The sequence below is a fragment of the Dendrobates tinctorius genome, unplaced genomic scaffold, assembly GCF_039654945.1.
Source record: "Dendrobates tinctorius isolate UK_male_01 unplaced genomic scaffold, ASM3965494v1 ptg000145l, whole genome shotgun sequence".
NCBI classification, from domain to species: domain Eukaryota; kingdom Metazoa; phylum Chordata; class Amphibia; order Anura; family Dendrobatidae; genus Dendrobates; species Dendrobates tinctorius.
Window position 1 is genome coordinate 7,899,307 of NW_027361812.1, and position 11,593 is coordinate 7,910,899.

At 38.6% G+C, this 11,593-nt stretch overlaps 1 protein-coding gene across 1 annotated transcript; it reads right to left on the reverse strand.

Moving 5' to 3' along the window:
* Positions 1 to 5,042: 5,042 nt before the first annotated feature.
* On the reverse strand, positions 5,043 to 11,301 carry LOC141049585 (keratin, type II cytoskeletal cochleal-like). Its single transcript, XM_073546149.1, has 9 exons — positions 10,639 to 11,301; positions 10,340 to 10,548; positions 10,152 to 10,212; positions 8,808 to 8,903; positions 8,257 to 8,421; positions 8,008 to 8,133; positions 7,612 to 7,832; positions 6,361 to 6,392; positions 5,043 to 6,278 (listed from the first exon to the last, which is right to left on the reverse strand). Exons 1-9 carry the CDS (start codon positions 11,188 to 11,190, stop codon positions 5,980 to 5,982), a joined length of 1,761 nt encoding a protein of 586 aa, XP_073402250.1. The 5' UTR covers positions 11,191 to 11,301; the 3' UTR covers positions 5,043 to 5,979.
* Between the last annotated feature and the right edge of the window lie 292 nt (positions 11,302 to 11,593).

An 11,593-nucleotide genomic window follows, 5' to 3' on the forward strand; every position in this document is an offset into this window, starting at 1 on the left:
GGGAGATCCTAAAATAAATGATGTAGGGTCCCCTTGTAATTAATAGCCAGCAAAGATTATGCTGACAGCTGCGGGCTGATATTAATAGCTTAGGAAGGGGCCATGGATACTGCCCCTCCATCAGCTCTCAGCTGCCCCAGAAAAAGCGCATCTCTAAGATGCACCAATTATGGCAGTGGCAAGTGGGGTGATAGTTGGGGGGGTTGATGTCACCTTTGTACTGTCAGGTGATATCAAGCCCCGAGGTTAGTAATGGAGAGACGTCAATAAGACGTTGGGTTCCTTCTATGAACTCGAGCTTTAGTTACTTCCATAAATTTTCTATTGGATTCAGATCAGGTGATTGGCTGGGCCAATAAATCATCTTTAGTTCCTTTATCTGTAAACAGAGTTTCCATGGCTGTGTGCTTGGGATCATTGTCTCTCTGAAATATCTACCCATGCTTCATCTTCATCATCCTGTTAAATAGCAGCTGATTTTTGTTAAGAATTTCTCTGTATATTTTTCCATTCATCCTGACTTCATTTATATGAAATTTCAAGTGCTATATGCTGAAAAGCAGCCCCAAACACTGAAGTTCAAATCTCCAAACTTCATGGTGTTTTTGGGGTGATATGTAGTGCCTTTTGACCTCCAAATATGGTCTGTATTATGGCATACAAAGAGTTAAATTTTGGTCTCATTTGAACAGACAATATTCTATCAGTATTTCACAGGCTTGATTAAATGTTCATCTAACTATCCACCAATAAACGCTCAATAAATAAACCAAGGAATGCCTCTAATGGTGTCAATCAAATACAATTTGATCCAATAAGTACAAAATAGTTAATGACCTATACAAAAGATCGGCTGTATATACTACTGAATTAGAGAATGTTAATCAAACATTATGAGTCTTCACCATTAAGCATATATAACAAACTATATCACCCAGTTCACACATACACAAAGGGTGATCCACATCCCAGCTTTAAATACCCCCAAAAAATAATGCCTGTCTTCTGGGAGGTCATTAACTATTTTGTACATATTGGATGAAATTGTATTGGTTTATTTATTGAGAATTTATTGGTGGATAGTTGGATGACTATTATAAGGATTAGCGCGACAAACTGTTTTTGATTTCATTTTGTCCTATTACATCTTTGTATTTCACACACAGAAACCTAAGTTTGCCTGCGGCTTCATATCCTTTATCTAAGCCCAGTCTCTTTCCTATAGGGCCCTTGTGTTTTTATTTAATATTAGTGTTTTGATTAAATATTGTTGAGCAAACTGTAAATGTATTTAAACATGATTTTTGTACAGCAATGAACTCTTATGTGGTGAGCATGCATGCAGGAAATGAAGGTTGAATGCATCACTTATAGTTGTCTGTTGTGAGTTCATTTTTCCCTTCACCATTGAGGTCTGATGAACTCCCTCCTCTGGTGAAGGAAGGTAGTGAGACTGATTACCAAACACCTGGGCAGCTAGATGATAACTGGGTGGCTGGAATTGAGGACTGGATATAAGGCTGCCGACGCCCTTCTTCCTGGCTGGTGATTTTCCTGCTGGATTCTTGGAGACCAGTCTGATTCCTGCGTTTCAAAGCTAAGTTTTTCTGCTCTGCTTTGTACTCTTCAGTTTTTTTTTTGTTTTGCCTTGTTTTTTGGGAGTTCTTCTATCCCCGGCCGGGGGTGAGCTGAATTCCATTTTTGTCTGTGATCTGTTGATCTTTTGCTCTGTCTTCAGAATATACCTGAGTGCTGATATAGTCTTTTGAAGCCTAGCGACTTCAGGGCCTGTTTTTCCTATCAGTCGGTTGGCTCATTTTGATAGGGTTTTTGCGGATGGCAGACAGCAGCTTTCCTATCCTGTCCTATGTAGTTAGCTTGGGCCCCATCATTTGCTCAACCTATCTTTCTATCTGTGTTAGTGTTTTCATCTTGCTTCACCGTCATTATATGTTGGGGGCTGCCTATTGCTTTGGGGTCTGCTCGGGGGCAGTTTAGTTTTTCCCCCTTTCTGTCTTTAGGCTAAGTAGCTCTCCGGCTGTGATCGAGGGGTCAAGGGCACCGTAGGAACCCCCCACGGCTACTGCTAGTTGTTGTGGATAGGTTCAGGGGTCTGCAATCCGATAGCTGCCAACCTCTCTGGTTTTTCTGGACTTAGCTGGTATTTTGTTTTTTCCTCCTTCGGTGACTCATCATAACAGTTGTCCTTGAAACAGTTGTACCTACCGATTCCAGGTCTTTCTCTAGCTGTCCACAGGTGATCTTTGGCTCTTGTAGAACTCTTCTCATAATTCATTTCACTCCTCTGTTTGTGTGAGCAGGTTGCGGGATGCAGTGACAGATCAAGGGTTAGCGTATTTACTTGAACTGGGATATACTCCACGCAGGGAGTTTAGCAGTTTTGCAGGGTTATTGCAGTAATGGGGGAAAAAAACAAGGAAATAAGGTGAATGAAGCAACACCGGTGATCAGATAGAAACGAGTTCTTATAGGTTAACTTATCCAGTCGTCGACTTCCAGGTGCTGGATTCAATGATGAGGAGCGGTATCGCCGACAGTAGTCAGTGAAGACTTGTGTCGGTGGAGTCCTGAGGTAAGTGAGGATCCGGTGGCGTTTTGACGGTGACAGTCCGTCTCTGATACACTACGCAGGGTTCTTAATCTGCGGGTAAGTGTGGGCTGCAACAGTTCAGGCCCACCTTGGCTCGGCAAATATGGACCGGGTATTCAGGGCACAGTTCATGGTTATGTAACCGGTCTCTCTGAAGCAGTATGAGCGTGGCACAAGCGGGACCATAGTGTTCGGCACCCTGGTTGGGGAGAATCAGCGGGGGTACTCCAAGTCTCTGTCCACAGTCTCTGAGGGTGGCCGAGGGGATTCTCAAACACGGGCCTGCACTGTTCTGGTGCTGCAGGGACAGAGCACTTCTTCCTGCTGTGCCCTGTCTGTTCCAGCCAAGTCGGCCAGACTTTCCGCACGGTCCGCTCTCCCCAAGCTAACCACACCCTTCGCTGCTGAGTGCTGAGTCGGTCTGGTTGCTTAAGCTTTCCCTCAGACAACAGATGAGACAGCCCCGACAGTTCCTGACCCGGCGCAAGAAAGGAACCCCCAGCCCGGTCCTTCTGCTTACATCTGAACTTTTGAAGGGAGCACCTGGTCGTGGCCGGTTTATGGTCAAATGATGTTCCTTCCACTTCCAGATTATGGCCCCAATAGTGCTCACGGTATAGCTGATGTTTTGGGGATGTGTGAGCTACAAAGGCACAGTAAACTTGGTTGAAGTTGAAGGAAAGATGAATGCAGCACATTATCAGCAAATACTTGAGGCAAATTTGCAATCATCACCTCGGAAGCTGTGCATGGGATGTACTTGAACAATCCAACATGACAATGATCCAAAACACAAGGCCAAGTCGACCTGTCATTGGCTACAGCAGAAAAAAGTAAATGTTCTGGAGTGGCCATCTCAGTCTCCTGACCTCAATATCCTTGGAACACTTTGGGGAGATCTCAAGCAAGCAGTTCACGCTGAACAGCCCAGGAATTTACAGGAACTGCAGGCTTTTTCCTAAGACGAGTGTGCATCTTTACCATCTGAGAAAATAAAGAACTCATCCATAACTACCACAAACGACTTCAAGCTGTCATTAATGTTAGAGGGGGCAATACATGGTATGTAAACGTTTGATCCTGGTCATTTGGATATTTAGGTTGTCATTATGACTTAAAAAGAGAAAACACAGTAGTTTGACAATACATGAATTCACCCAACCACTAACCATGAGTGGAGAAAATATTTTGGTGTTATCATTCATATTCTCTGAAAAAAGCCCAAGAAAGCAAAAATTCTGTCGGGTATGTAAACTTTTGAGCACAACTGCATAGTAAAAGGTACTTTGGAAAATGTAAGGATGTTAAATGTTTTTACCCAGGAGCTGGGAGACGATAATAGTTTCCTGCAATTGGCCAGGCATAATGGTTTGTTGTAATGGTACAAAATATAATAAATCATTTTGTCTATGTTTAATGTGCAATTTGTATGACAACAGAACTCTGGCGGACAATGGGATTACATCAATATCAAACATATACTTTTGTTTCCATATTTTACAGGTTTTTTTTTAAATCCAGAACTTTATAAAAATAAAGTTTACCATCAATTGATCTGCATGAGGGTTTTATTTCTTGCATTCTGAACTATATTTTTATTACTACTGTTTTGGGGTGCATAACTTTTGATTGCTCTTTATTATACTTTAAGGGGGTGCAGTGACCAAGAAATGACAATTCTAGCATTTCATATTTTTCTTTAAATAATTTTATTTTTTGGTAGATCAAACTTTATGGATGCGGAAATACTATTCATACTTTTTTATGACATATTTTTTTATTTGATTTTAACTTTTTCCAGATTTTACAGGTTTTTAAACTATTTTTCACATATATATTTTTTTTTTTTAGTTTTCCTAGGGGACCAAGTGTACCAAGATGGATGTAAAAAGGGTGACTTTGATCGTTGCTGTTGATGACTGTATAAAACATTCCATGGAATATGGAAGGGGCTCAACTCTTGAACCCCATTCCATACAGTAACATCCATGTTAGCAATGGGTTAAACTGAAATATCCTTAATGTAAGTTGTTAAAAGCAAATGTGATGCAGGATTTTTTGGGACTGCGGCAACAATATTCTTTTATGTATTAGGGTCTATGTCACATGCGGATTCCTAAAATTAAAAGAAAAACTTTTGGGAAGCAGGAGTGAGGTGGTAGGAACCCTGATGTTTTACATATTATATTTCCAGTGGCAAAAAAAAGATTTGGGATCTGAAATGTCTGCATCTATAGAAGGGCTCCTGGAAGATTTAAGACGACTTTTCAATTTGAAAATCAATGTAGATTGTGTGAATCCGAAAATGATCATTTCATTTACTTATGAGTTGGTTAAGTTTCATAAACAGTTTACATAAGGAAGGAGTTTGAATACTTTTGCTTTTGTTAAAAAAATGACATTTCATTTCAATAAGCAAAGAGGACAGAAATTTGAGTCAGAAAAGCAGAAAATGGTTTATTTTAGGAAGTTTCAAACACATTTCGATATTTTCCGGCAGACATTTACACACATACAGTTTTGTGACATTTTAATAACTTGTGTCCAGTGCGCAGTAGAATGACTGGAACAAAATGACATATGGCTGATCTATATTGTAGATGTTCTCTCATCTATTAAGTTTTTCCACCAACCCAATTTAATGAAACAATCAATGGAAATCTCTTACATGAACATTGCATGGGAAAATAAGTAACAAAGTACAATGCAAAAATTAAATCTTTGCTTCTGAGAGCGGCCTGTTCGTGAAGGATGGAGTGACTACAGCATTGCATAGGCATATAGCAGACCACGCCAAAAAGGACAGTGCTAAGAAATGCAGCTGAAAAATGGTGGATATAAGCATTGATGCATTGGAAATGCTGAGGGTAGTCCTAGCACAACTCCTTATGCAGGTTCTTGATACACCAAAATTGATGTAAGATACGCTATGTAGCAATATGGGTGCAGTGGTAGAAATTACACCTGAGCCCTGGAGCTTAAGATGGCTTTATAGCCTTTCTGCCACATAACATGGCATCAGTTAAAATGACACATCATAGGTGGGGCTCTAGTAAAAATTTTGCATTGGGGATCAAGAACTTTAGGATACCCCTTTTATTCATACATATGGTTGGAGTTGATGGTCAGATCTTACAATCTCCTTTAGGGAGTGCAATATTTCCCCTAAGTCTTTATAGCATTGTGTCAAATCAAATCTTTTAAAACATGACTTATGGAACCACATTTTGCAGTGCACTACATATGGTTAGGTCAAAAACTTAGAGGGAAAGATAAGGATTACTCTGCTTTAAAGGCATGGATGGCTAAGTGTAATGAAGTACAGGGAAGCACAAAATTAGAGAATTGCACATTAAACCTTATTAGCTTTAGGCTTTTCTTGTGGTTGATGTTGTTTTTCTGACAATGCTAACACTGGAGCTGCTTCCACCGCTAGAGTAACCCCCAGAGCTGAGCAGACCACCTGTACCATGCTCAAGAGATCCACTATGTAATCCCCCTGAGGCATATCCAGAACTTGATCCCAAGGCACTTCCACTACTAAATCTGGTCCCAACCACATTTCTTCCACTGCCGGAGCTGAATCCGGATCCTCCGTGGTGAATTCCACTTCCAGATTCGTAACCTCCACCAGAAAGGACTCCTCCAGTGCTTGCGCTTACCACAGCTGTGAAGAATAAAAATATTAGTTACTCTATGTCTTTCCAAAAATGAGAAATGGTGGTTGCAGTATCTGGTGTGATACTTACAGATGCTGACACAGCCGCCATCTCCGGACAATCTGAAGAAAAAAAATAGAGAAATTGAGTAAAAAGTAACTGAAGAATATCAGAGTATTATAATATCTGAAAGGCCCACCCCTTAATGGATTTTATCACACTTTAGACCCCCTTAAGTTACAGAGTAAAATATCTCGAAATCTGGAAAATAGGAATTTTTACATTACATTTCACATAATTGTGAAATACATTTCCATTAGGTGGTAAAGGTTATCTTGCCTGCAATAAATGACTATTGATTTGAATAGAACAGAAATAATTATGCAATATTTTGCAATCATCTCACACAAAAGACTTGCTTCGTCAAAACTTAGGATATGTGGAAATTAATGCAGGCCCCACCAAAATTCCAAAAACAGAGCCAAATCCTGAGTAACTATTTCTTCACACATTAAAATGAGTAATCTGGAATAAATGGAATTTGTCACCAAATGTTTTCTGCCCCCTTTGAGAGCGGCATGATATAAGGATTAAGACCCTGACTCCTATATTGTATCACTTACTGGGCTGTGTGCCGACATTTTGATAAAATCTATGTTTTTACTGCTGCAGATCTACCAGTTTTCTGAATGCTGAGCTCTGTATAACCCCGCCCACACCACTGATTGGCAGCTTTCTGTGTACACTGTGCATAGGCATAAAGCTACCAATCAGTGCTGGGGGTGGGGCTATACAGAGCTCATTAAAATTGACGACTACATGGCAGCAGGCTTACTAGTCATCCAGTGGTAATCTTTAGCTGATATAAGAGTGATTTTATCAAAACTAAGCAGGCAAAGCAGCTCAGTAAGTGACACTCCGCTGGAATATGGGTGCCTCTACCTTGTGCTGCTCTTGGATTAGGTGACAGATTTCTTTTAAAAGGAATCATGAAGAACTTATTTTGATGCTAGAATTATATTTTTAACTTAGATTAAATTAAAGGAAAAGTTTCATTTCACTATTTTAGGGATTTTTATGACAATTAAAGGGCCACAAACTTTTTAGTCTATGCTATCTCTATTTACCAAGTAGTTCAATACTATTAATTGATGCTCAGATGCTCAGGAGGAGCGGTTTTGAAGTAGGGAGAGGTTTGTAACAGTAAGCCCAGAAATTTGTTATTTCCAATGTTTACTAGTCTATATTTCATAGCTTGTGCTCACAGAATCAAAATGATATTTTAATTTCTAGTGTTAATATGATTTTACCAAAAAAAAAATCTGTTGCTTAACTACTCACCTGCTCTCTTCTCCTTCCAGCAGTTTCCTGTAAGTGGCAATCTCAATATCCAGAGCCAGTTTAACATTCATCAGCTCCTGGTATTCCCGCAGTTGGCGAGCCATGTCCTGCTTGGCCTTCTGTAGAGCCTCCTCCAAGTCGGAGAGTTTAATCTTAGCATCTCGGACCGCAGCTTCACCACGTTCCTCAGCTTCGGTTATAGCAGCTTCTAACTTGGCACGCTTCAGAGTATTAAAGAGAATAGTTTTAGAAATAATAATCCTTTGAATTTTATTTATTCAGCAAATTTGTGTGTATGAAGAATATACAGTATATTAGTATTTTACAGATGCAGGCTGTGCATGTTCATGGTTGAGAAATTGTCTGACCATCGGTGATATATATTAATAATGGTACCTGTGCTTTTGCATTGTCTATTTCTCCCCTAAGTCTGTTGATAATTCTGTTTTGCTCAGCAATTTCATTTTTGGTGTTTCTTAAATCGTCGCCATGCTTACTAGCAGTGATACGCAGTTCCTCATACTGAAAAGGAGAACACAAAGAACACCAATCTATTAAAATAAAGAATTATAGAGTCATATCAGATCATCCAATATGAGTTCTGAGTAATACAAAAGAAATTGTCCATAAACTTAAGAAACTTACCTTATTCTGATACCATGACTCAGCCTCTGCCCTGCTCTTGTTGGCTATATCCTCGTATTGAGCTCTGACTTCTGCGATGATGCTATCCATATCCAAGTCTCTGCTGTTATCCATAGACACGATAACTGATGTGTCTGAGATCTGGGCATGAAGCTGCTCAATTTCCTAAAATATAATAATCAACCATTACTTGATGCTATGTACTTGATTGAGCAATATTAGTTTAATGTTTGGAATTATTTTCATGTTTTTTTGGCTATTTGTAGTATTCACAAGATATGGCCAAGATCATAGGCGAATGCCTTCATTTCTACTGTTGCTTTACATGGCAGAAAAGAAAACAACCAAAGTCGTTTTAGAATCTAAGCAATTTCCCTCGTGTCATGTAGATGTCCATATGGTTTAGATCAAAAGTAGGAAATAAATGAAATAACTTTTATAGAATATAATTCCAGTGTAAAAATTAATTATTGATGTGTTTTGGAAAGTTAGCTAGATAGTTTGTGATGGGGTATTGTTACATAAAGTATTAATATATGCAAAAATATTACCATCTGGAACATTTCTCGTAGGAAGTTGATTTCATCTATCAGTGCTGACACTCTTGCCTCCAGTTCCGTCTTATTCAAGAAGGCTGCATCCACATCCTAAATCAGAGAGGTTATATTTCAAAATGTTGAAGTCACTAATCTAAGGAGACTTTACATCAACCTATCAAAACTATTAACAATTTTGTATATCCACATGTTGGCAGAATTGCTGAAGGACACATATACAGGAGTAAATATCAGCAATCTCCAAGATTCATTGAAAGTTAACCAGAAAGAACATTTCCATTTACATGTATGTATTCATTAATTTCATAATTGGAAAATAATATTCAGGTTGGGTAATTAGACCTAAATGATCAGACAATACATCTTGTGTGGGCAATATGTCTAAAGACTTGACTCTGATGTGAGCCTTTTTTACATTTGATTATATGCTGATGAGTATCTTCAATATGTATGTAAATAATACCTTAAACTTAATTTTCTTAAAGGTCGTAAAAAATCTTACCTAAATCAAAATTGTAAAATTAAAGTCACAAACTTTACAAACCAGTGTCAAAGTGCACACATCTTAGCAGAAGAAAAGATTAAAGTTACATCGGCTGAAAGGATGAATACTTATCAAATACTTTCAAGTCTATAGTGAAAGGTTCTTTAGTTAATGGGAATCAATCTGTAAAAATGTCAGTATGGCATATTCTGTCACTCAATGCAGCTAAGCACAGTAAATATCACAATAGCTTGTAATAAATGATTCAGCAACAACATAATAGTGAAGTTCTTGCCAGAACTTGAAGGACATTTTATAGTTATTCTTTTTTATTACAAAAATGACTCATGGAACAAAGGTTCAGCATTTCCTCCATAGAGAACGCATGAAATAAAATATATCAGCATAATAACTAGACACAGATGTTATTTGTTGCCCTTAACCTGGGCAAAGAAAAATAGCCTGTTGGCGGTTATCACTCATTGGCAAATTCATAAGCCCTGCCAAAGTCACTGTATTAGATTCTCAAAGCAAAGGGTATTTAGAAGTTTAACTGTTTACTTGGTGACTGATAAAAATGTAGACCTATAATACAAATGATCCCTAAGAAATTACTAAAAAAGCCCACAAACATGAAAACCACAAACTTCAAAGAAAAGTCCCAAATTATATTAGTTAAATACACAGAAATAACATTAGACAGTAGAAGTGAAAACCTTGCATAGCTGCTTCAATAATGTTTCATAATGAGAAGGAAAAATACAAGGATAGTGACATCCCCATGCAAAATGTCAATCATTATCATAATCAACAGTCATACAAGCAATGTGACAACTTTTTCACTATACACTCACTTTTTTAAGGACTACAAATTCATTCTCAGCGGTTGTGCGCTTATTGATCTCATCTTCGTATCTGAAGAAAATTTGCAACAACAATAAATATCCTCATTACAAATAGAAACAGCAGTCGTTCTTATTGTTTAATGTTGCTTTAAATTATGGACATCATGTTTTACAATTATTCCCCAATTTTTACTTACTTTGTTTTAAAATCCTCCACCACATCTTGCATGTTTTTAAGCTCAGCTTCCAGTCTTATTCTGTCCCCATTAAGGCCTTCAAGTTGCCTTCTTAGATTGTTTATGTAACTCTCAAAGTGGGGTTCTAGATAACTTTTCACTGTTTTTTGTTCTTGTAAAAGTGTCCATTTAGTGTCCAGCATTTTATTTTGTTGCTCTAGAAAACGGACCTGTAAATTAGTAAAAAAAAAAAAAAATCATTACAGAATGTGCTAACGATTTAGTTGTTTATGATCGGAAAATGTAATATGAACTCATACCTTGTCAATGAAGGAGGCAAATCTGTTATTGAGGGTTTTTATCTGGTCCTTTTCTTCTTTCCTTACTCTTTGTATGTTTGGATCAATCTCCAAATTTAGCGGTGTGAGGAGACTTTGGTTAATGGTAACGGGTGTGATGCCAGCTGGACCAAGCCCAGCACCATATCCACCACCAAACCCAATACCATAACCACCAAATCCCCCACCAACACCAAATCCAGCACCAGCACCATATCCACCACCAGCACCATATCCAGAACCACCACCAAATCCAGAGCCAGCACCATATCCACCACCAACCCTACAGCTGAAGCTTGAGCTACCACCTCCAAAGCCAGATCCACGGCCACCATACACATATGAGCTCCTCATTGGCTGAACACTTCCAACTGAGATTCTGCTGCCACCTGAGCCTGAATTGTAAAGGCTTCTGCTACCAAAGCTTGGACCTCTTCGGAAAGAGGTTGCACTGAATCCACCCACATTCCTTGGTGTATAGGAAGAAGAAGAACTGAAGCTTTTAGAAGAAGTACGGCAGGTTTGAGTAGGCATTTTGTCTTGTTGTTCAGGCTATGAAAAAGATGATGAGATGCCTAAGAAGTGGAATTGAGAACAGCTTCTGATAGAACCAGCTCTGTTGGCATCTATTGATGGTATGACCTTATATATAGATGACAACTTGGGCTTGGTCAACAATAAAACAGAGAGACCCTTTTATTGGCTTCTATGGGCTGGCAGTGTCCTATCCTATTCACATTTCCTGAAAATAAAGACTCTCTCACACACCTTAGACAAAAATGTAATTATTTATATCTGGCGACGTCTGCCCCATAAAACTATAATAATTTTATACTGTTGAAACTGCAGAATAAGTACTAATGAATCAGTACTAACTGGCGTATTTCCAGCATTTCACTGAATAGATAAAAATAATCAGAGGGTAAGGTGTTACAAT

What these genes read in the sequence shown, in the direction of transcription:
- LOC141049585 (XM_073546149.1), bottom strand. Translation starts at nt 11,190, where the DNA reads ATGCCTACTCAAACCTGCCGTACTTCTTCTAAAAGCTTCAGTTCTTCT. An exon ending in GTGGAGGATTTTAAAACAAA is followed by an intron (nt 10,213 to 10,339) that starts GTAAGTAAAAAT and finishes AATTTTCTTCAG; the next exon opens with ATACGAAGATGAGATCAATA. An exon ending in TACGAGAAATGTTCCAGATG is followed by an intron (nt 8,422 to 8,807) that starts GTAATATTTTTG and finishes ATTATATTTTAG; the next exon opens with GAAATTGAGCAGCTTCATGC.